The 26,735-nt window shown below is 42.9% G+C and overlaps 1 protein-coding gene across 1 annotated transcript; it reads left to right on the forward strand.

Annotated features, from left to right (window-relative positions):
* The first annotated feature begins 1,263 nt into the window (after positions 1–1,263).
* On the forward strand, positions 1,264–25,376 carry HACD4 (3-hydroxyacyl-CoA dehydratase 4). The gene is given in 9 exon segments (XM_073636301.1): positions 1,264–1,504; positions 1,507–1,538; positions 7,428–7,531; positions 18,104–18,231; positions 19,385–19,497; positions 20,012–20,118; positions 22,338–22,469; positions 22,546–22,637; positions 23,697–25,376. Coding segments are annotated over 8 exon segments (807 nt in total). The 5' UTR covers positions 1,264–1,396; the 3' UTR covers positions 22,629–22,637; positions 23,697–25,376.
* Positions 25,377–26,735: the final 1,359 nt, after the last annotated feature.

Raw genomic sequence — 26,735 nt, forward strand, 5'->3', positions numbered from 1 at the left:
GTTTTATATATATATATTATATATATATATATATATATATATATATATATACCAATCCTTAGATGTGGTGGCTGCTTTAGTTTTCTTTTTTTAGGCAGATTTCACCTTGTTATCTGGCCAGTAACGCGCCTTCTATATTAGAGCCCCCACTTTGGATGAAGGAGCAACAGAGTCTCCTTTGGACAGCGGCATTGTCCAACGGGGGTAAGGGTAGCGTTAGATGGACTAGGTGATGTAAATTCACTAATGCCCTGTACACACGGTCGGACATTGATCGGACATTCTGACAACAAAATCCATGGATTTTTTCCGATGGATGTTGGCTCAAACTTGTCTTGCATACACGCGGTCACACAAAGTTGTTGGAAAATCCGATCGCTCTGAACGCGGTGACGTAAAACACGTACGTCGGGACTATAAACGGGGCAGTAGCCAATAGCTTTCATCTCTTAATTTATTCTGAGCATGCGTGGCACTTTTTGCGTCGGAATTGTCCACACACGGTCGGAATTGACGCAAACAGATTTTGTTGTCAGAAAATTTTATAGCCTGCTCTCAAACTTTGTGTGTTGGACATTCCGATGGAAAAAGTCAGATGAAGCCCACACACGGTCGGAATTTCCGACAACAAGCTCCGATCACACATTTTCCGTCGGAAAATCGGACCGTGTATACGGGGCATAAAAAAAATGAAGGTGAACTACAACTAATATTTTCTAAGCAGTTACAGCACCATTTTTATTTCCTTTTTGTATAAATGTTTTACATAAATAAATAATAAAACAACAAAATAATAAACAATAAAACAACAGACTGATTGGCCAGCTCATCAGGTGAAAATAAAAGAAAGAAACCCTAAAAAAAAAAAATAAAGGCAGCCACCACGGAATGGGTAGGCTGCAATATAATAAAATGTTTGATTTTGAGATTAATACCAATTTAAATTGTAGTCGTATTCGTGAACTTGCAACAACAAAGTTAAGTACTGTCTGTGATACTTTGTTAGTATTTTTTATTTGCAATAAGAATTACATTTTTAGAACGAGCTTCTGGGATGTTTCCCCTTCTTCTGAAGTCCAAGCAATCTTTTCAAATGTTTAGCTTTTGTGTATCATTACTGTTTGGACCTTAGAAACCTTGAAAGCTTGTCCTGAAAAAGTAACTGTTAGAAGAAAATATGACAACAGACAGTACTCAACTGTGTTTTTCGACTCAAACTTTGCATAAAGCTGCCAAAACTCAGGGAGAAGAGGAAAGTAGGAGGGAGGGGAGGAGGTGGTACAGATTTTAGCTGCTCTTCCTCCTCCTCCTCCACTCTGTCTCCTTCATTGCACTGTATAGATCTGCATGGACTTGTGCCGAGTACTCTATACTAATCTCTGATCCCCTCCACTGTATGCTTCTCTACCACCCAGGATGGCGAGGAGGACTCCTGGAGTGTGAGGATCACCGAGCTGCGTCTGAGAAGACTGGACACAGAAGTGAGGCCACAACTACACAGCTTATGTCTGGACAGTCACCTGGTACAGGGGCAGCATGTGAGTCCACATTTCTGTCTGCACTAAACTATTACCCAGGGACAGGGGCGGACTGACAACTCATGGGTCCCCCGGGCAATAGAAGATCATGGGGCCCCATGTCCCCACCCACACTCAAGCCACACTTGCACAAAGCCCACCTACATATTGCACTGTCCTCATTACATGTGTTTGTCAGAGCAAAGCAGGGCATGTTATAGGCTTATCACTGGGCACACAGGGCAACACAGTAAGGCATATCACATGGCATACAGCAGGGCATGGGACACAGGGCATGGGATGCACAGTGCAGCACACAGCAGGGCCCATCATGGGGCACAAGGCATATCAAGGGGTACACAGCAGGGCACAACACAGGGCATGGGGCACACAGCTGGGCACATCACGGGGCGCACAGCAGTGCACATCATGGGGTACACAGCAGGGCACGGAGCACATCACAGGGCATGGGGTACACAGTAGGGCACATCACCGGGCACACAATAGGGCACATCAGGGGGTACACAGCAGGGCACAGATCACCTCACAGGGCATGGGGCACACAGTATTGAGCACAGCATGGTGCATCAGGGGGTTCATGGCACATCAGGGGGTACACAGCAGGGCATGGGGCACACAGTGTACACATCATGGGGCACACAGTGGGGCACATCACATAGCACACAGTAGGGCACATCACAGGGCACATCACAGGGCCCACAGCAGGGCACATCAAGGGGTACACAGAAGGGCACGGGGCACATCACAGGGCATAGGGCACACAGAAGGGCATATCAGGGGGTACGCAGCAGAACATAGGGACATCACAGGGCATGGCCAAGTGTGTACACATGTTTCAGCCACAGCAGGAATTATACACCCTGTCACACTTGCCAGATGTAGCCTGCCAAGCATGACCCATTCAAGTGAATGGGGCTGCTCTGCAAACACCCTGCAACTGGTGCAATGCATGCAGTTGCAGCATGCTAGTGTGGGATCCAAGGGTTTGTTAAAGCAGGTGATGAAAAGGCGATAAAATGCCTCCTCACCGCCTGCTTTAGCCCCTTGGTCGCTGTGCTGCATAAGGTTGCAGGGTGCTTGCAGAGTGGCCCCAATGGGTCATGCTTGGTAGGCATTATACCTGTTAAGTGTGACAGGGTGTATAATTCATGTTGCAACATGTGTACAGCCCTGGCCACTGTAGTGGGGTGCATTTGGGGGTGATAAAAAACAGGGCTCATCTATGGGGGTTTCACCACCCCCCAAACTGCAAATGTAAACAAGTCCTTACTGTCCTGAGCCCCCTATCATAGTTGCCTTTTAGGGGACGCTGTGGGAGGAGAACAGAGAGGGACGCTGTGGGAGGAGAACAGAGAGGGATGCCATGCAACAAGGACAGAGGGATGCCGGGGACAGAGAGGGATGCCGGGGACAGAGAGAAACACAGTGGGACGAGGACAGAAAGAAACGCAGTGCGACGAGGACTGAGAGAAATGCAGTGCGACAAGGACAGAGAGGGACACTGTGGGGGAGGACACAGGGGAACCCTGTCGGCGGGGACACCATGGGGTGGGGGATAGGACACAGGGGGACATCGTGGGGGAGAGGGGGACACAGGGAGATGCCATGGGGGGGGGAAGGACACAGGGAGATGCCATGGGGGGGAAGGACACAGGGAGATGCCATGGGGGAGGACACAGGCGTATGTCATGGGGGGACACCATGGGGTGGGGGGGTTGCACACTATAGGGTGGGGGGACACAGTGGGACGCTGTGGAGGAGGACACGGGTCCTCTGTGGCAGGCGACATCTCTGATAATGGGAGAGAACCTGAAAGTCCCCCCAAATCCACCCCCCCAGCACAAATCCTCAACCCCCCTTTCCCTTCACTCCAATATGTGTGCTGTGCACCCTTTACCTCTCCCCCTCCTCTGTATCTATCCATACACAGTGACCTCACATCATCATCCAGCTCTAGCAGTACAATGTCCCCCCCCCCCTCCTGTCTATGAGAACACTGGAGCTGAGGAGGGGGGATCCTCAGTAGCTCGGTGTGGTGTGCAGGCTGTCAGCGGAGGGATGGAGGTGACAGCTGCCACAGAGGGACAATTGCTGAGCCTGATACACAGCCTCACTCGCCCAATGCCTGTAATAAGACCTCTCACAGCGTGCTGCTCCCCGCTGGCCCCTCTGCTCGTCTCATTTGTCCCAGGTGATGTCATGTACAAGCCCCTGGGGTGGACCTCTGCACTGGGCCATATGCTCCTATATTGCAAGCTATAACGGGCAGGGCTCGCTGATTCCTCCTGTATTGAATTGTATTGTGACTGTACTGTCTGCCCTCATGTTGTAAAGCGCTGCACATTCTGTTGGCGCTATATAAATCCTGAATAATAATAATAATATGCGGCCGGGCATTCCCCGCCCTGTAGCCTCATATATACAAGAGCTGGGGAATGCCTTGGCTGCTTATGGTTGGCGCAGAATGGGTAAAAGCTTCTGGTGGGTTCGGACCAGGATCCAAACACACCTGATCTCTTCCCTAGTCATTACACAATGACAATGAAGCTGGGGCTTGGCTTTCATCTAAGGCTCACCATACATGTAAGGCTACATTTGCAAGGGCGACTAGCCATGGTGCAAATTATCGCTGGCTTTGCGGGCAGCCACGGATAGCTCCGGCTGCTGACCTGTCATTGAAGTGTACAGGGCTCGGCGGCCACAGCTAGCCTTTCCCAGGTGACAAAAACAGCTGCAAGAATCAGCGACCTCCTGCTGTTGTCAGTCGCCCATGCGAATGTACTTTTACAATCTGCCTGCACAATCTTTGTACAATCAACTTTAGATTTTCCAAAACTATGTAATATAAGGACCAACCTAATCTATCCGATTGATTTTTAACCATTTAGATAGGCCCTTGCACTATATGTTGTTGGTCTTAGGGTCACCATGGTTGATCTTAGGGTCATCATGTTACAATCTAACCATACAACCTTTGTACAATCAACTTTGGATTTACCATAACTATGTATTATGAGGACCAACCTAATCTATCCAATCAAATTTTATCCAGTCAGACAGGCCCTTGCATGATATTCTTTTTGTTAGATCTAAAGGAGATTTGTACAATTGTAATGCATACCTCCCAATCACCCCAGATTGGCCAGGACCGTCCCAGAAATTGATCTATGTCCCGGGGTCCTGGCCAATCATAGCAATGTTCCAGAGCAGAGCCAAGTGCCGAAACAAGTTCCAGCACTTGGCTCCATTGAAATTTCCGGCAAGGGTGTGCTGGCAGGGGGCTTTTTTTCAGCCGGCACTGCTCACTTCTCCCTGCATCTCAATGTCAGCGCTGCTGACTCCACCTTCCCCCTCTGGCACTCTGTGAACCCAGGGCAGCTTGACCAATCAGGTGCTGCCCTGGGCGAACATGCAGACTGAGTGTCAGCAGGCTTGGGGAGTGGGACAGCACCCGGCTGAGGGCGGGTAGTAAAAAAATTTAGTAAAAAAATGCAGACTCCAAACACTCCTGACCCCTGCATTCTGTGCATTACACCATTCTGACCCCTGTGTTTTGTGCATTACACACTCCCGACCCCTGTGTTCTGTGCATTACACACTCCCGAAACCTGTGTTCTGTGCATTACACACTCCCAATCCCTGCGTTCTGTGCATTACACACTCCCAATCCCTGCGTTCTGTGCATTACACATTCCCGACCCCTGTGTTCTGTGCATTACACACTCCCAACCCCTGTGTTCTGTGCATTACACACTCCCGACCCCTGCGTTCTGTGCATTACACATTCCCGACCCCTGCGTTCTGTGCATTACACACTCCCGAGCCCTGCGTTCTGTGAATTACACACTCCCGAGCCCTGCGTTCTGTGAATTACACACTCCCGAGCCCTGCGTTCTGTGCATTACACACTCCTGACCCCTGCGTTCTCTGCATTACACATTCTCGGCCCCTGCGCTCTGTGGATTACACACTCCTGACCCCTGCATTCTGTGCATTACACACTCCCAACCCCTGCGTTCTGTGCATTACACACTCCTGACCCCTGCTCTGTGTACATTACACACACATATTTTTCCGCGCCGCAGGTTGTCCCTTACCTCAAGTATCCCTCATTGGGAAGTTCAAAAGTTGGGAGATATGGTAATGTGTGTGGTGAACCTTAGGAACCAGACTTTATAAATGAGGAATAGCACTTTTCACTTTATAATAACAATCATAGAGGAATACTATAGTGTGTAACCTGAGGATACCAACAGTTCATGTACATGGCATGCTGCACAAAGAGACAATACCAAGTGTATCAATAGCCAACATTTTCTTTCTCTTTTAATGTTGTATGTAGTAGGGAAGGGTTGGAATCCCTGTTAGGTTTTACTGCTGTCCAGGACTCCAGTAGAGAGATTTTCCACTCTATTTGGGCCCATTTTTTTCCTTCAGGATATGTATGGAAAAGCCTAAATAAGCAGACTTTATAAATAAGAAAAAACACTTTTCACAACAGAACTCAGATTACAGAGCAATACATTAAGAATATTATAGTGTGTAGCCTGAGGATAGCAATGGTGTAGGAAGAACAGCAGTTCAGGTTTATGGCTACACAAAGCAGAGATTCGGAACACAAGGGGGGAGATTCAATTAAGAATTTACTCCACTTTTGGCCCTTTAAAATGCCCTGTATCAGTATCACAATAATCCTCCTGCCAGTTTTGGTAGCTTTGCTGAAACGTGCAACAGATTCAGGTAGTTCTCAAAAGCTTTGGCTGCAACAAATTCAAAAAGGATTACCTCCAGTTCTTAGATAATGAAACTGGGGTAATTAAAGAATAAGTTCACTTTCCTTAAAAAAAAAAAAAAAAAAGTAATAAATGCACATGTTTCGCAGGTAAAAAGATGTGCATTTATTTTTTTATTTTTCCTAAGGATCCTGCAGAACATTGCACCCACGATCAGCAGATCGCAGGTGCAATCTCAGGCTCCTGAAGACTCTCAGCATAGCTGTCTGCTCATACCTCAGGCAGCCAGTTACCTGAGTGCAGTAAGATCAATGGACTATGAAGACACTCAGCAGCGCCCTTGTAGCTCATTGAGAACTACAAGCCATCAGCCACAATGGCTGACATTTTTTTGGGCATTCATTTATGGGAAACTGTGAATGAATAATGTGGTCATGTGAGCGCAGCCCCACACAGCCACGCTGTTTTTAAATTGTGACAATGGCTGTGGGAAGAGGATCCCCTGCCTGCTCTCACAGGGAGGGGGAATCAGGGGAGAGAGGGTTCTGATGCTGGAACATGTTACATGTTCCACCCTAAAAACGGGAACATGTTCCAAAGGTGAGGTTATCCTTTAAGACCAACTCTATCTTGGCGTACAGAGATATGCGCTGCAGCATTCCCAATTTTTTTCAGGGCATTTTAAAGAAACAGGGGCATCATCAGTACGGTGTCCCTAGATTTCATTTAAAAAATCTGGAAACCCTTGTGTATGGTGACCCAGCTCAATGAAAACAGTGACAGGAATACAGTAGTACCTTGTATTCAGATTCTGGGAATGGTGGCCACATAGACCTCCTATTGCTGCAAATAATTCCAGTGCCTGAGGTGAAGAGGCAGGTGGATGACATCACAGTCTCCGCCTCAGCCAATCAGAGGATGCTTTTTTTTCATTCATCAAATACAAAGCTCCTTGTGAATGGCTGAGTAGAACACATACCAACTTTATTTTATTCCAGGAACATAAGGCTTTATACTGTATGTGGCTGAGGCTACCTTCAATTCATACAGTGCTGACAGCTGATGTGTTAAAGAAAATTGTTCACCAGCTTGGTCCAAATTAACTATTTAAAGTTCACCAAAACATGGAGTTAGGCTTTATGGTTTGTCTTTGCAGATCCAGGATGAAGAACTATATCTCTTTTTATTATCTTTTACAATTTTGTGGCCATTCCTGGATCTTTACCAATATGACAGCCAGGCTTCTTTTCTTTGGAAAAGGTAAGCATTTCGTATGAATTTAAGAATCATATAAATACAACAATATTTATCTGTTATTGCCAAATTTCTCTCATTCACCTACACCTACTAACATGCCAACTGTATCACCTATGCTGCTCTGAGGTTTATTTATTCAGTGATCATTTCAGATTTTTACATATTTGTCAGATGTGACAAGCTTTAGTGCAGTTCCATCAGGAGAAAGGTAATAGTTTGTCCAGGAAAAGTTTAGTGGTCCAAAAAAGAGATCATTTTAAAACAGACATCTACAATACCATTTACCATTACCAGTCTTTCTGAGATTACCTTAAAATACGATTGGATGTATTTTGTGACTTGCTGCACTTTGAAAAGTGCTCTTTGTTCCTATTATAGTAAACTCAACATAAGAGTTTACTTTCATGAGGAATATGGGAGTTGCCATTCTATCTGAAAATGTTAGTTACCCGATTGCTATGTCTTCAGTACTTTCTGCATCACTGACCAGGAAAAAGCATATAGATCAGTAAGGTACAGTACAAGTTAGGTCAGAACCACTTATTTTCATACTTGTTCCAAGTCAATGATTGAAGAAGCTCAGCACACTACCAGGAAACTTACATGTTTGGGAGAGCTTAGTATTTAAAGTCTAACGCCGCGTACACACAATCGGAAATTCCACTAGCAAAAGTCCAATGTGAGCTTTTGGTCGGAAATTGCGACCGGGTGTATGCTCCATTGGACTTTTGCTGGCTGGATTTCCGCTAGCAAAAGATTGAGAGCAGGTTCTCTATTTTTCCAACGGAAAAAGTTTATATCGGAAATGCCATTCGTCTGTATGCAATTCCGACGCGCAAAAAACACGCATGCTCAGAATCAAGTATGAGACGGAAGCGCTCGGTCTGGTAAAATTAGCGTTCGTAATGGAGATAGCACATTCGTCACGCTGCAAATTATTGGATCTTTTAATGCAGCGCATTCTTTTGTTCTTTATAATGCTAGAATAATGAATTTGTTTTGCTGCTGATATTCACACAGAGTTCTGACAAACTGATTTCTTTATTATTTCTCGTGATCTCCTGAATAATCTTTTTTGTTTTTAAAGCCAGATCTCCATAATAATGTTTAGAATTATTTTTATAGTCATCTTTTTTTTTTTTTTTTTTTTAATCAAATCTCCTGTTTTTTTTTATTATTTTTAAGTTATTTTCTAGTCATCTCCATATTTTTTTTTGTGTGTGTTAAGTTTCCACAACATTATTATCTTGTATTTTTAAAGCTCAAGGAGGTTGGTTGGTGTGCCTTGTTAATTTGACATTGCATTTTTGAAATGTACCTGCCTACTCACAAACTGTCCTATTTGAAGAAAAACACATAGGCAAGTATTTTCATATCAAAAAATCTCCATTTATTCTGGCTCATAACAAAATAAAGAGGAAGGCAACGCTGGACAAACTGCTTGAATTTGCGAAGCCTTTGTACCCCAGGGCACACATCAACTCTTTGTAAATAAAAATTGGTAGCCTGAGAAGTCCATATAATAGGGAGCACAATCTGGTCCAGGACTCCCAGAGATCAGGAACAGCAGCAGATGACATATATGTCCCCAGGCTGTGGAACTACAACAGCCTGCGTCTTCTGTGAGACCAGACTAAACCCAGGCCATCACTTTCATGTCTTCCCTGCAGCCTTCCCTCCACGCTTCCCTGCAGCCTTCCCTGCAGCCTTCCTTTGAGGCTGTGGCTCTGGAGGTGGACTTGTGGCAGGAGGAGGAGGAGGATGGGCGAGTGCACATAAGTGCATGTTATCAGTCATTTGGCCCCTCAACCCCTTATGAAGGGCCTGAAAAATAATCTTCTCACGGATGAGGCGTTGGACCTCCTCCATTTGCTGCAATTTTGCAGCTACATAGCAGCCATAAGCCTCTTCAGCGTCGGGGGGGGGTGTTTTCAGGGCCGCATTAGCCTCCTTAATGAGGCCCAGTGCTGCCTCCTCCATGTTACTCCCCTTCCTGGCCCTTTTTGTTGTAAGGCGGAGGGAAGGCACCTGGGATTGGGTGAGGTTGCTGGGCCTGGCCACCTCCTGGCTGACACTTACCCTCACCTCCTGGCTGACACTTACCCCCGCCTCCTCCTGTGTGCCACATTCCAGCGCCACACCCATAATTTTACTTTTCAATCCAGCTTTTTCCACCTCATGTGGTGATTGCATACTGGGGGGCAGCAGTTCTAGTCTATCTGAAGCTCACCGCAAAAAACTTCTCTATATTTCCACTGCGCGGGGCACCATTACACCTTTTACATTCCAGAGCCTTGTCCTGGCTGAGGTCTTCCTGTGTATGAAAAAGGGACATAGTTTTATTTTTTGGTTTATCAATTACACACAATTTTCAGCTCATGACTGTTGCAAATTGAATGTTAACCACTTCCCGCCCGGCCCATAGCATTTGACGGCCGGGCGGTGGTTCAGTTATCCTGACTGGGCGTCATATGACGTCCAGCAGGATAACATGCCGCAGCGCGCCCATGGGGGCGCGCATCGCGGCGATCGGTGGAGCGGTGTGTCAGCCTGACACACCGCTCCACTGATCTTGGTAAAGAGCCTCCGGCGGAGGCTCTTTACCACGTGATCAGCCGTGTCCAATCACGGCTGATCACGCTGTCAATAGGAAGAGCCGTTGATCGGCTTTTCCTCACTTGCGTCTGACAGACGCGAATAGAGGAGAGCCGATCAGCGGCTCTCCTGACAGGGGGGGGTCTGCGCTGATTGTTTATCAGCGCAGCCCCCCTCATATCACCACAATGGACCACCATGGATCGCCACTAGGACAACCAGGGAAGGGGCAACAGGTGGATGGCCAGGTATGTACCCCATGGCCATCCACATGTGCCCAATGTGCCCAATCTGTGCCAATCAGTGCCCACAAATGGGCACTGATTGGCACCATTATGTTCCAGATCTTCCCAGCAATGCCCCCAATATGTTTTATCAGTGCCACCAGTGTGTGCAGTGCCGCCTGTCATTGCCCATCGGTGCCACCTGTCAGTGCCCATCTGTGCCCATCAGTGCCCACCTATCAGTGCCCATCAGTGCCACCAATCAGTGCCACCCATAAGTACCCATCAGTGCCACCCATATGTACCAATCAATGCCACCTACGAGTGCCCATCAGTGCCGCCTATGAGTGCCCATCGGTGCCACCTATGAGTGCCCATCAGTGCTGCATACCAGTGCCACCTATCAGTGCCCATCAGTGTCACCTATCAGTGCCCATCAGTGCCACCTCATTGGTGCCACCTCATCGGTGCCCATCAGTGCCGCCGTATCAGTGCCCGTCAGTGCAGCCATATCAGTGCCCGTCAGTGCAGCCATATCAGTGCCTGTCATTGAAGAAGAAAACGTACTTATTTACAAAAAATTTTAACAGAAACAAAGAAAAACTTGTTTTTTTTTTTTCAAAATTTTTGGTCTTTTTTTATTTGTTTTATTTGTTTATTTTGTTTAACTTTTTGTTAAATTATTCATTTGTTATCAATAATAACATCTAGTTAACAACAATAATTTTCGGACAATAAATATGTTAAAAAATACTACAAAAGCTCCAGCTGTGCTCCTCAACTTCTTCCAGGATGGAAGGCCCAGGTTGGTCCTCGGAAGCCTCAGCTGGGGTTGAGGGAAGGATGGATGGAAGTGTAGAAAGTGATTCCCTGGCTTCAATATGGTGTTCCAGAAACCGCATCCTGTTGTAGTACCACAGACTGGGTACATACACATCCTTTGCTGCTGCTCCTGATTTCATGGAAGCCTGGACCTTATTAAGCTCCTTCCTATATGTGCTTATCAAGCTAAAAATTTTCTTATCCACAAACTCGATGTCTGCGTTGGGGACCTGTGTCTTCACAAATTGTAGCAGTTTCTCCAGCGATGCCTTCCCAGCTGGTTTATTTCGATATAAGGGGTTTTTAACCTTCCACAAATTTCTCATATCCCTGTATCTGTCTATGACCTGGCCCATGAATTCAGGGTCTTTGAATTGTTTCATATTTGCTGCAAGACAAAACACAAGACAAAAACACTAATATCAGGCTAAACTCTCCTAATCTTATCCCAATATAGGCCACTGATGTCCCAAGTTAAAATGTTACCTTCGTTAGAACGTTCGGTGCTTATGGTCCTCTTTCCTCCGCACACAGAACGTAGGCACGACACACGCGTTTCTAGTTTTATATACACTGCGCATGCATGAAACTCCACCGGCGTCGCCTGCCCCTGACGTTCTTTCTAGAATATTCCCCGTCCCTTCTCTTTCATCGCAGTGGGAGAGGAACATGGCGGAGACACAGCAGGTGCGTAATAGCAGTAATGAGGAGGAAAGCCCGGAGCCAGAAACGTCATGATCCCGCAGGAGATTTAAGGCCTTAAATATGGCCTTTGAGATGGTGGACATCTTGAAGAGGGCCGACTATGATGGGAAGTATGGACCTTACCTAAACCCAAATGTAAGAAAGGCCAAGATCATGTCTAAAGTAGTGAAAAGCCTGCACAGGAATTTTGGGGTACGACGATTCAAGGAGCAATTGAGGAAACACTGGTCAGACCTGAAATTGAGGGTGCATGATCAGTAAGTAGTTGTCGTGTGTCCCTATTATTATTATTATTATTACTTGCATGCTGTTCCATGTGCTTTTCTTTACTATTGTACAGTTTTAAATGGCTACTTTCATGTTCGTGGGCATAGTAATCGGTCGCAGTAAACATTGTTCGTTTGCCAACTAAATACGATGTTTTTGGCAGATACAGGGTTAACTACATTTGGTCATGCTAATTTGTATTAAAAGAAGTTTAGGACATTGTTGTCTAGATGTGTTTGAAACTAGAATGAATTGCAAACTTGATTCAGTGTAATGTAAGGAGAGGGCACTCAGCAGCTGTTTAAACATCTGGACTCAGGAGCACTAGTGTAGGACACCAAAACAAACTTTTTAGGGTGTCCCACACAGGTACTCCAGTGGATACTTGGGGTGTCTCCATGTGTGAAACTTGTCCAAAAAAGGTAAGTATTCCAGCTTTGGTAAGGGAAAAAATCATGTCTTCAGCTTGGAACTTTGTCAAAACATTCTCATAGGGGAGAAAAGACTCGGGACATCTGAGGACACCAGGAACCACCCCATCTCCTGAAGAAGAGGAACAGAGGACACCACAACCTCAGGATGTGGAGGGAGGAGAGGTGGATGACGTGGTTGAAATTGTCACCACAACAGGTCAGTGTCCGACTCCACAGATTCAGGTAATAGAGGTATGCCTGCATATTTATAATACATGGTGTGTATTTTTACTTTTAGGTGATGTGCATGTTGTGGAAGAACAAGCTCCTCATTTCACCAGTGCAAATGCACAAATACTAATCCAGGAGAAAATGGTGTGTTGTCGGGATTTAGACATCATAAAGCAAAAAAACAATGAGGTTGAACAAAAACTGAAGAACATGATTGATGTATTAGGGAGAATCTAAATAACAACAAAATGCCACCATTTTAGATTTTTTTTGGACCAATTTTGATCGCATTTTATAAGCCAAATTTTGAAGATGCACACAGTGTGTCAACATGTGCTATCTGCCATCAGGGGATATCAATGTACGCGTTTTGTGGGTGCAACCCCTTCCTCGCAACTCAAGTAGGTGAGAGGAAGTGGTTGCACCCCCAAAACATGTCAATTGATCCCCCGTGATGGGAGATAGCACATGTTGACATTAGGCATGGGATCAGGAGGGAAATCCCCAGTTTGACTCCCAATTTGTGTGCATCTTCAAAATTTGGCTTTTACAAGGGTGACATCACCCCATCTGATGAAGGCAAGATCAACACATTTTTGACACTATAATGTCTGATATTGCCTTCAGTTTATCAGTGTTGAACTTTGTAAGCTCCTGAGTTGTGTATGTTATGTTTTGAAACATGCCTGTTTATGTACTAAAAAAAAAATTTCAAGGTAAAACTTTATAAAACCAAGATGTTGTTTTTTTACACAAAAATGTTTTATAACACACATGTGCATGTGCACGGAGTAAAAGGTTTTATACTCAACAATGTGTGGCTTCTTCTTTTAATGCTTAATACCAGTTTTTGTATTAAGTTGGTGTTTACAGTGACAATGGGTGTTATTTAATAATGGAAAAACCACTTGGCACTACAAGCACACTAGGAGAACCTAGGAGACAGCTAAAAGAAACACAAGCAGTAAATCAAAATCAAGATTTTAGCAGATACATTTTTTTTTTCAAATAGAAAATATTTACAAATTTGCTGGCATAGCAATGGCCCCCCTACCCGTAAAATAATCAACATATTTTTGCCGCAGTTCAAGGGCGCGTTGGGGGGGCAAGCCAGGATGGCCAGCTTCAAGGGCCGTCAGTGTATTTTCAGGAAGTCCGGCCTCAGGCCCAACTGAGGCAACATAATTCGGAGCATTTCTCTTTAAAAAGTTGTGAAGTATGCAGCATGCTAAAACTATGCGGTTCAGTTTGTACTCCGCCATATTAATTGCCGTAAGAAATAGGCAGAACCGGTTGGCCATTATCCCAAAGGCATTCTCCATGACTCTTCTGGCTCTGGCCAGCCGGTAATTAAAAACTCTCTTCTCCGGGGTGAGGGTCCTCTGGGGGAATGGCCTCATCAGGTGATCATCCCTACCAAATGCTTCATCAGCGATAAAAACAAATGGGATTCCTTCAACGTTCTCTTCCGCAGGTGGCAATCCCAAGCCACCACTCTGGAGACGTCGGTAGAACTCGGTCTGGGCAAAGACTCCACCATCCGACCCATATATTACATACTAAATAAATTTGGGAATTGTCTCATGAAGTCATGAATATCAACATACCTGAGTTAACATTACCTACTGGAAGCTAAAGGAAAACTGAAGGACCCTTAGATGAGCTGTGACTCAAGGTTGGGGAGGAGGGTTAGAGGGGGGGAGGGAGGGGCTTTTTTGCTAGATAGTTGAACTATGTTAGTTAGTCGAGATGGATTGGGCCATGTTGGCCATGTGTGGATGGTGTCCGATTGACACGTCCAAATGTTGTATGTTATATATTTTTGCAAAAAAAACAATAAACAGAATTAAAAAAAAAAAAAAACTCCACCATCCGACATCCGACCATTCTTCCCCACGTCCACATATAAAAAATCATATGTCACCGACACCACCGCCATCAACACGATACACAACCCTTATAATTAAAATAGTATGACCCCAAGTGGGGTGGTGGTACGATGTGGACATGTTTCCCATCGATTGCCCCTCCGCAGTTAGGAAAATCCCACTGCTCGGCAAGCTGGGAGGCCACAGTCTGCCATTCCTGTGGCATTGAAGGAAACTGTGGAGTCAAAAAGGAAAAAAAATATTAGTATTTTTGCACATAATATTGCAAGCAGATTATATACAAACATTCTTGGCCAACATCAGTATAACATTTATTAGTGGGGAGTATTTAAAGACAAAAATATAAGGTCCACTTATTAGATTCCTCACCCCCTCTGATGGCCCATTGGAAAAATTTTAGGGGGGTTATAAATGAGTTTGGGACCCCCAAAAAAAAGCCTCTGGCACTCTGCCTGAATTTAAGGACAACAATAACATTTGGACACATTTTAGGGGGTAAAGCACTACAATGGAGCTGACAAAATACATTGTTAAGTGACTAAGCTAGGTGTGTATGGGCCCAGGATAGCATGCCGGGGAGGTTAGTGAAGGCAAATATGCATGTAGGCCAAAAAAGGCACAATAAAAGCTTACCGCATGCATGGGCACAAAGGGGACATTCACAGCATATTACAATCATGGTAATTAGGGAATGATGAAAGAAATACAAAACATTAGCATACATTAAATACATAGAATGTGATGTTAAAGGAGAAAACTTACTAATATTATCCTTCTGCAGGACCTGAATGATGGCAGAACAGGTCTCTGGAATAATGATCCCCAGAGCCTGGGGGGGAGATGCCTGTAGAGAACTTGAGGTCCTGTAGACTTCTCCCTGTCACCAAGTACCGCAACGTGGCAACTAGCCTCTGCTCGAGAGTTATGGCTTGCCGCACGCAGGTGTCCTGCTTCGTAATATAAGGGGACAGCAAAGCCAACAGACGGTGAAAAGCGGGGTCCGTCATCCGGAGAAAATTCATGAAATAATCAGGGTTATTCTCCTGGATCTTCCGCAGCAAAGGCATATGAGAGAATTGGTCACACTGGAGTAACCAATTCTTCGTCCATGAACTCCTCCCCGCCCTGTTCATGGACTGGGCTTGGGTCAAAGCAAGAACCCCAACACCAAGCCCCCGCACAGCACCAACTCTATGACGAGTACGTAACCGCAACATGGCTTCAAACGGTCGGCTTGTCAGAACGAACTAACAGAACACACTGAAGAACAGAAAGGGCTGTGCAAGCTGAAAATCAGAAACAAGCGGACAAGAACGCACTGAAAAACAGATACAAACTGACTACACGCACTGAATACCAGATACAAACCCATAGGCATAAAGCCCTGTACACACGCTCAAACTTTCCAACGGGAAATGTTCGATGACAGGCTGTTGTCGGTAAATCCGACCGTGTGTATGCTTCATCGGACAATTGTTGTCGGACATTCCGCCGACAAATGTTGGCTAGCAGGTTTTCAAATTTTCCGCAGACAAATGTGTGTTGTCGGATTTGCCGAGTGTGTGTACACAAGTCCGTCGGTCAAAAGTCCAAAGTACAACCACGCATGCTCGGAAGCAAGGACGAGCCAGAAGCGGTCGGTCTTGTAAACTAGCGCTCATAATGGAGAATTAACATTTGTGACGTGGCAAATTATGAAATCTCCAAATGCAGTATACAAATCTCTTCTTCTTTAATGGGATAATAATGAAGCTGCTTTGCTGGTGATACTGATAGAGTTACTGCAAACGAATTTCCAAAGGCTTTTTTTTCTAGTGATATCAAGTATAATATTATTATGCTTTTATCTCATAGTTTTTAAGATCAAAGATACAACTATGTTGGTTTCCCTTGTCAATTTTACATTGTATTTTTTAAAATGTAACTGCCTACTCCCAAACTGTCATTTGAAGTAAAACACATAGCCAAGTATTATTCTCCACAATTTTCGTGCATTAAAAAAATAAATCAAATACAATTAGACATGCTATCTACCAATAGAACCAAACCAAAAAGTGCATTCTATGAATCCAAAAATATACCAAATCAAATCATTATTCAACCAAAAATATAATGTTAAAGCAATAACTCCAAGGCCAATAATAAATAACATGTTATCTCCTCCGATTCCGCAACATGTCTGGTTGACGACCAGCCGTTCAGAAACAAACTGAAAAGCGCGAATTGAAAAGTGCGAAATGAAAAGTGCAAAATTAAAAGCGCGAATCAACACTCACCAAACTTCTACTAACACGATATTAGCAGAAGGAGCCCAAAGGGTGGCGTTAAGAGCTGAAAAAACACGTAGTACATCTAGTACGTCACTACGTTCGTAATTGTTGGCCAACAATTGTGTGGCCCTGTGTATGCAAGACAAGTTTGAGCCAACGCCCTTTGGACAAAATTCCATGGTTTTCCACGGGGAAATTCCGATCGTGTGTATGAGGCATTAGTCTTTCTCATGACAGATGTTCATTAAATAGGGTCTCTACCTGTGCGTACCTGTGCTAGGTTCTCCTTTCTACCATCTTGGAATTGAAGAAAGTTCAGGAGAAGACTCAGAAACGTATGTGCACATCATTTTATGTGTATTGCTTTAGCTAATAAATCATTACAAAAAGGGGGACAGGAAGAGACCACAGGACATACACTAAATCCCTTCTTTAAAGCAGAAAGACAGCCCTTTCTCCTATTGATGGCAAGGATGTAAGGCCAGAGCACCTTGCTTTGTGCACTGGTCCAAATCATTTGGTGGAGGGAGGATTATGGTGTGGGACTCTTTTCCAGGGGTTGGGCTTGGCCCCTTAGTTCCAGTAAAGGGAGATCTTAAGGCGTCAGCATGCCAAGACATTTTGGACAATTTCATGCTCCCAACTTTGTGGAAACAGTTTGGGGATGGCCCTTTCCTGTTCCAACATGACTGCGCACTAGTGCGCAAAGCAAGGTCCATAAAGACAGGAATGAGTGAGTTTGGGGTGGAGGAACTTGACTGGCCTGCACAGAGTCCTGCCCTCAACCCAAAAGAACACCTTTGGGATGAATTAGAGCGTAGATTGTGAGCCAGGCCTGCTCGTCCAACATCAGTGCCTGGCCTCACAAATGCGCTTCTGGAAGAATGGTTAAACATTCCCATAGACACACTCATAAACCTTGTGGACAGCCTTCCCAAATAAGTTTTAGCTATTATAGCTGCAAAGGGTGGGCCAACTCACTATTGAACCCTATAGGCTAAGACTAGGATGCCATTAAAGTTCACGTGCGTGTTAAGGCAGGCGTCCCAACATATTTGACAATGTAGTGTAAATTTACACAATGATTGTACTGTATAAGTGCTAAATACAATCACTCTTTAACCCTTTTTCAGGAAATATGTTGTGTTTTTGTGTGCAGATTCTTTTGCTGATACATTTTATTCAATTGGGCTGGTGATGCAGGCCTGCCAGTTACTGTCTGTCTTGGAGCTGTTACACGTTTTGCTGGACATAGAACAACAACCTTTCATGCCAAAGTTTTTACAGGTAAGGGTCATTTAGCTCTTACATCTTTAGGGTCCTGTATGAAACACTATTGGTACCCAGGTAATTTCAGATGGTCCAGAAACAAACATGGAAACCTCTTGCTGTCCATTTTTTATTTGCTGGATTATCAGGAAACATTACATTAGAAAACTGCTCTGTGTACATATGTTTCATAATATTATTACAGAGTAGGAAAATAAAAGATGTATGATACAGCCTGATTTCCTTGAGTGTTGTTCCTTATTAATTTAGTGGTTTAAAAAAGCTTACAGCTTTTTTTTTTTTCATCTCACAAAAGTGTCACATTTAAGAAGTCAAAGGGATGTACACATTTCCATTTAAGAATTTGGAATGTTTTTTAACCCTTATTGTCCATTTTCTGCAAATCATCAAGTTACGACCCAGTGCTACCCAACTGCATGCAATGCTCACAATAAGCTGAACAAGGCAGCCATACCTAATTAAAAAAAGTCAGAATATGTCTCTCTAACGGAAGACTAAAGCTGTCTGAAAAGTACATGATCAGGGACAGAACGTTTACTGCCCGACTTGATCTTTAGAAGATGTTATGAATTCTTTCACAAGATCAAGAAACTTGAAAGCATTTTAAACCATATATTTCCTCTTCTCTTTCAAATGGAGAAGTACTCCTAAAACATCATAACTTTAGTTTTTGGTGCTAATAATATTAGTAACATGCACAAGTCTGGAATATTGCTGCATTTCTTGATATCATGGGGTTTGAGTAAGCGCTGAATTTTGCATGCAACGCATCACCTTTTAATGTTCCTGTCATACCTGTGATGTAATTTTAATGCTTCAACAATGATACCAAGGAGTGCAACAATATTCCAGATTAGTACATGTTACTGAATTTCATAGATGAGCTGTGCAGCACCCTGGGTTCCAGGGTTCCAGTTCCGGTCACTCACCTAGAGCGGCATTACTTTGACTTTGCTAATAATATTAAATGTCATAAAATGTATCCAACACATGTAGAAAAAAGTGACCTGAAGCCTGCAAGTGCTTGTTATATACCAGGATTAATCCCTCCAATGATAAATTACTGGTAGTTGCTCAGATAAGTCACATTACTCGCACAGATATCAGGCTGTGTATGGCTGTTACAAATACCATTCCTATTGCTTTACAGGTAACAGAGAGGTTGGTTATCCTGTTTGTGGTCATCAGCAGCCAGGAAGAAATGCAGAGCAAATGCATAGTGTGTTTTCTCTTCTTTCTGTGGAACCTTTGGGATGCCATAAGGTAACAGTATTTTATATTTTCCTATGCTAATCATTTCCTAATCATATTTAACAGTGGGCAACAATAAGTTGCTATTTTGATCATATTGCATAGACTCAACACTTAATTTAGTAACTATTAGACAGCAGTGGATATATACCATAAATAGGCATATGATACTTAAACTGTTATTTGCCCTGTTGTGCTCTTAAATGTGTATGGATTATGTGGTTCAAAAACAAAATGGTGATCACAACACGATAGTGCATACCTTTGTTGCACAAGTATGTACACTCCATGTAGAAGCCATAATCAAGAACTGCTCCAGAGAAGACAACAGCAGTGCTCTGCACATACATTCCTGGGGGATCCCCCCCCCCATGGCATCATGAACAATCAGATCTATTGAATCATTTGGACTTTTTATCAATGACATGTGGATGACAACAATCAATACAATCATTTACATTCATTTAGTTCAGGGCAAGTGATCGCATACTGAAATTTTTGCTGGTTACTGCTTGTGTCTTTACAGATACCCATACCATCTGTTAACAGCTCTTGGAACAGATTACCCAGCTCTTACTTGGTTCAACCACACATTATGGATCATAGTTTATCCATTGGCATTGCTGGCTGAAGGTAAACGTATTTTACTGAGCTTAGAACTTGTTCTACAAATAGCTTTAATAAATCCTAACAATGTCTGTTTTGTTTGATATCCCTGAAATGGGGAAATACAGCTTCCTGTAGTTTCTGATCATCCAGAAGCAAGCAGGAAGAGACAGTTTCTTATTGTTAAAGTAAACCTGTCACAAGAAAAATATAGGGTCTGCCATTATTAAATTCTCATTTTAAACATAATAGTTGTCTGTCCGTTGATGCAAATGTTTTAATACTGAGTCACTGACATGGAACAAGCTTGCAGCTAGAAGAGTCAGAGGAAAGACAGAAATCCTGATTTGCATATTTATTCCAGTAATATAAAAGAAGTTCTTGTGCTCAGTGCACCCTAAAATGTTTTTTTTTTAAATGAACCTGAAGAAACTGCTGCAGTCTATATATTACCAACACTGGGCAAATTCGGAAAATCTACAAAAAACGGTGCACTGCCCCTTAAAGACATCTCAAATAGTGGTCCCCACATGAATATAAACAAAAACACTGTGCAAATAATATGCTGATATTGTGTGAACAATATGATTGCATGAATCAGAAAGTGCAAGCAGACATATTGTGCAAAAATAGGCAATTTGCAAAAGAAATTGGTAACTAAGACCTAAATCGGTAACCTAGACCTTAATAGCAGTATTAAACCAATAATTGACAAACAATGAATAAAAACATCAAAGATAGTCCATATGTGAAAAGGTGCTTGATGTGCAGCAAGATCTCAAAGTGCTCCAAGTGCTCCTTTTAAAAAAGATGTCCACTTACCAAACGGTATGGATCCCAAATTACAGGGATCGGAAAAAAATGTAATCCATCCAGCAGTACATGACACCCATATCAGATTCGCTTCCTAGAAATTACTCCATCGAATCGCATAGGATAGGCTTTATAATATCCATAGACCACCAATTTGTGGTTGAAGGTCAGATGGGTGGGGTGGAGCTTCAAGGGCTGTTCCTGCAAATGTTGCTGGGCTTTCATTCCAGAAACTTCAGGCAAAGTGGAAGCTTCTTCTAGTGACGGGTACCACATCAACACTCAGCAGTCTGCATAGAGAAGGATCACTGATGGCAAGCTGTCAATAGGCCTATTGACAACTCGCCATCAGTGATCCTTCTCTATGCAGACTGCCGAGTGTTGATGTTGTACCCTTACCAGGAGAAGCGTCCGCTTTGCCTGAAGTTTCTGGAATGAAAGCCCAGCAACATTCGCAGGAACAGCCCTTGAAGCTCCACCCCACCCATTTGACCTTCAACCACAAATTGGCGGTCTAAGAATAGTATAAAGCCGATCCAATGCCATTCAATGGAATCATTTCTAGGAAGCAAATCTGATATGGGTGTCACGTATTGCTGGATGAATTACATACTTTTCTGATCCCTGTAATTTTGCAGCCATCTTTTTTTAAAGGAGCACCTTGAAGCACCTCAGTACTTTGAGATCTTGCTGCGAGCACCTTTTCACATATGGACTATCTTTGATGTTTTTATTCATTGTTTGTCAATTATTGGTTTAATACTGATATTAAGGTCTCGGTTACCGATTTAGGTCTTAGTTACCAATTTCTTTTGCACATTGCTTATTTTTGCACAATATGTCTGCTTTTGTGCTTTATGATTCGTGCAATCATATTGTTCACTCAATATCAGCATATTATTTGCACAGTGTTTTTGTATGTGTTGACCACCATTTGAGGGACAGCACACTATTTTTTGTTTATTTATTCTAGGTCTTTGTTAATTCAAAAGTTTCAACAGGCTTTGGGTTAGCCAGACAATTTGCATTTTTAAAATGAAAGTCAGTAATGGCAGCCGGTATTTTTTCTCAGTACCAGCCTCATGCAACACCCCTTTCTTAATGGAGTCCACCTATCTACAGAGGGGCTGTGGGAAACCTTTTATGTTATCATATGGAAGTCCCAGACACAGAGAACTTCCTTTTTCTTGGAAGTCCCATTTTAAAATGTTTGTTGCAGAGTTTTCACATTCATTATCATAGATTTCTAGTTGATGTTGCACTTCTGTTTGTTAACTTGAAATCTGTACAAATGTCAATCTCAGGCATCTAAGAAGGAGTGTGGGGGGGGCAACTAAGTATATATAAAAATATATATATATATATATATATTTACAAATGCCCTTTAAGTGTGCAAGTGAAATGACTAAAGCAAAAACATATTTGTCTTGCAGTGTATACAGTCTATGAATCGCTGCCTTATTTTGAATCCCTTGGCACATTTTCCTACAATATAGTGTTGCCATTTGCTGTATCTATTCATTTCCCATATATTTTAAAGGCATACTTGACTCTTCTACCTGCAGGTAAAGTAACAGGGTGATAACAAAGTTTTAATATCCACTCCATAAACCGGTTGACTAAAATGTAAATATTATTTAGGTGTGCTGTTCACATGCAGCCATCTCTTTTCGGAAAGAAGACTTTATCTCAAAGTACAGAATGAAAAAATGAAAATAAAATAATATTGAAAGGTAAGTAACACGATTCCACAAAGTTATTTGAATACTGCCAATTTATTGTTATTCAGCTGTTACAAAAGAGAGAACATTTCCTACTTACTGTTTAACAATGCAGACATTAAGTAAAAATCCATAAAGGGGGTCATATGCGCCACAAAAACAGTTGTCAAGAGACAACTTGTGTCTAACTGAAGGTAAGAGAAAGCAGCCCTCTGATATGGGCCATGCCACTACAGTTATCCAAATACTGTATAAATGCCAGTTAGGCCCCTATCACACGGGCGAACAATTGGGTTCACCTGTCAGGTTTTTTTTAGCTGACCCGATCAGACCATCCATTGCCTTCCATGGAGCGGCAGATGTCAACAGACATGTGCTCGTTGACACCCACTGACATCTGATCCTATCCACCAAAAGCAGACGGACGGGGGAACCATTCCCCATCTGTCTGGCACGCTGGAACGGATAACAGTCGGATAGAAATGGACAGGCAGTCCATTTAAATCCAACCGCCCATAGAGGAAAGCAGGTCGTATCTGTGTCCGCTCTGCATATGCGGAGTGGACACAGACTTGATCTGCTGGCGGAGTCCGCCTGTCTAAAAGAGGCCTTACATAATGAATAGTAACGTTAACTGTGTCAGAAAAACATTAGTATTTAGCACGCACTTTACAAAATTATATACCAAATCATGTGTTTTCAAACACATCTGCTTTAAAGGGGTAACACCTTGTAAAAAACATATTTCAGTTAAAGGTGGACTAAGGCTGGCCATAGATTATGCGATTTTCATTCTTTCAACCACGGGTTGAAAGTAATAAAATTGCTTCTCCCCCCCATCATAAAATTATGATCACTGCTAGCGGCTATAGCCACCAGCTGTGATCATACAAAAAAAAGCAGATAGGCTGGTTGTACTGAAATCAATCGATTGACCAGCCTGCCCATAGTTGGATTAAAATTCGACTCGTTCCTGCTGAAGCAGCCAAATTTCAATTTGAATACTAACTATGGTTGGTGTGAACCTTTCAGATACTATTTTTGATATGTCTAAATTTTTTCTCTGTTTAGGTTTTCTTTCTGACACAAAAATCTGTGGATGACTTAAGACATCTAAAAACTCCCCAATAAGAAGTATTGCAAGAAAGAATCTGTCATGATAAAGACAATGCAATAGTCAAGGATTTAGGTCAAAATAGCCTTGCTCCTTGCAGCTAAAAAACATGCCAAAGAAAGTATTCCATTTATCTTTGGTACATTGTCCTTGCACGGGTGCCTATACTTTAACTTTTCCATATATAGCTCAAAGTCATTAAAAGGTTATTTCTACCTATTACACAAAAATAATAAATCACATTTCTACATGAAAAAATTGTGCATGTATTATTTTTTGGCACTGGAGCCAGCAAAATATTGCACCTGCAATCAGGGGGTTGTGGGTGCAATGCCAGGCTCCTGCAGACTCTTCCTCCAGTTTTATTTCAGTACCAAGGTACTGTCTTTGAGTTGGAGAGCTAGAGAAAGTGTTCCATTGAAAACTAAAAGTCCATCTGCCGTGGTGGAAGAGGGACTTAGAATTCATTCATTCACTGATCTCTGTGAATGAATTAGATGGCTCAATGGGTGCAGTCACACACAGCCGCGTCGCCTTCAAAAGTGACAGCTGGTGCCAGGTTGGTCCCATTTGCATATGGTTACACCCTAAATACAAGGTCAACATGTAACATTGTGCAAAAAGTGGAGGTAGTCTTTGCACATGGCAGTTGTGTTGTAATAAATATTAGGGGGATGTTGATTTCAAAATCCTTCTTAAATGTCATTGAGAGGGATTCAATTTACAATAATCCTTACTCAGCCTTGGTAACATATAGTACACCCCTCACATTTTTGTAAATATTTTATATCTTTTCATGTGACAACACTGAAGAAATTTCACTTTGCTACAATGTAAAGTAGTGAGTGTACAGCTTGTGTAATTTGCTGTCCCCTCAATATAACTCAACACACAGCCATTAATGTCTAAACTGCTGGCAACAAAAGTGAGTACACCCCTAAGTAAAAATGTCCAAATTGGGCCCAAAGTGTCAATATTTTGTGTGGCCACCTTTGTTTTCCAACACTGCCTTAACCCTCTTGGGCATGGAGTTCACCAGAGCTTCACAGGTTGCCACTGGAGTCCACTTTCACTCCTCCATAAGGACACCACGGAGCTGGTGGATGTTAGAGACCTTGCGCTCCTCCACCTTCCATTTGATGATGCCCCACAGATGCTCAATAGGGTTTAGGTCTGGAGACATGCTTGGCCAGTCCAACACCTTTACCTTCAGCTTCTTTAGCATGGCAGTGGTCGTCTTGGAGGTATGTTTGAGGTCGTTATGTTGGAATACTGCCCTGCGGCCCAGTCCCTGAAGGGAGGGGATCATGCTCTGCTTCAGTATGTTGGCATTCATGGTTCCCTCAATGAACTGTAGCTCCCCAGTGCCGGCAGCACTCATGCAGCCTCAGACCATGACACTCCCACCATGATGCTTGACTAGGCAAGACACACTTGTTTCAAGAAACTACATTTCTAGGAATGTTATTTTCTAGGCTGCTTTTATTTTAGATTTAATCCCTACAGCTCAACTACAGGCACACAATACATCTAACAGGAAACAGTGTAAATGGTGCTAATGCTAATCATCCACTTGTTATTTAAAATTATATCCTTTTATATACCTGTTTTTTATTGTTAAACTTGGACTGAGTAAAGTTGTCTTTCACATTTATTTTGTGTCTCAGCTGCATTAAAAAAAAGAACAGTACAGACTGAAGTTCCATCACTGACCATGTGACTACTTTTGAACTACAACTTCCAGCAGGCATTGCACAAGTTCCATGTTGAGTGACAGAAGGGATGTAAGAGAGTATGGTGAAATATGCTAGGAAAGTCCCTTGCATGTCCTTTTTTTTGGTGAGACAGATACATACAGTATTATAAGTGATGTTTTATGTATTAAAAGTCAGGAGCCAGGGAAATCTCTGCATATTTGTCTGTAAAAATGTAATTTACTAACCAACAATTATTTGCTCACCTACGAGTTTATGAACATATGGCTCAAGGCCTCATTTGTAATGGTTTAGATGTTATTCAGTTAGTAATAGATATAACTTTATTCACACACATTACAACACAATTGTAAAATGTTTAGATTTACCATGCTTGGCTTTTTCAGTTACTAAGAGTTTTGCTTTAACATTCAAGAACATTACTGATGAAGATTGTAGATAAATGTAGGGACATAGGTTACAATTTTAAATTTGATAGAAGCATGATTATACAGTGTCAGAAAAAAAAACGCACTTTAACCTCCCTGGCGGTATGATTATTTCGGATTTTAGGTGCTGAAAGCGGTACAATTATTTTGCATGGAAATTTGGCGTTTTATATTGTAGGTCTGTAAATCTTAACAATAACACACTTAAATCTGTCCAAACCAGAGTCTAGTAGATATCCCGGGTATGATAAAGTTTGAAACACAAAAACATAAATTATAATATAATAAATAAAAATAAATAATTAAAAAAAATTTAAAAAAATAGTAATAAAATAAATTTCCCCACAATTCACTATAGCTCAATTCTGCAAGTGTTCTAATTTACTATCGCTGTTTTCTAGCTGGTCTAAAGCCACTTTTGACGTAAAGGGACACTTTTTGGTTGCTATGGACAATCTCCAGTTTCCAGGCAGAAAGAACAGTGTATATCATGTAAAACTGCATGCAGGGCATGGGCCAGAGCACTGGGGACAAAAGGGATGTGAAATCATTTCATACAGTACTGTAATCTGTAAGATTACAGTACTGTATGTGTTATGATTTTGACATTTTTTTGAATTTGCCGCCAGGCTCCGCCCCCGTGCGTCACGCCGCTCGCAGGGAACGGAGCCTGGCACGGAGAGGCTTCGGAGGAGGACGGAGCCCTCGGACACAGCGGGGGACATCGCAGGATCCCGGGGACAAGGTAAGTAAAGCCGCCCCAGGATCCTGCAATGCGATCCCGAGTGTGGCTCGGGGTTACCGCTAATGGTACTGAATTTTAACCCCGAGCCACACTCGGGAAAACCGCCAG

This window comes from Aquarana catesbeiana, linkage group LG01 (assembly GCF_042186555.1).
Source record: "Aquarana catesbeiana isolate 2022-GZ linkage group LG01, ASM4218655v1, whole genome shotgun sequence".
Lineage (NCBI taxonomy): Eukaryota > Metazoa > Chordata > Amphibia > Anura > Ranidae > Aquarana > Aquarana catesbeiana.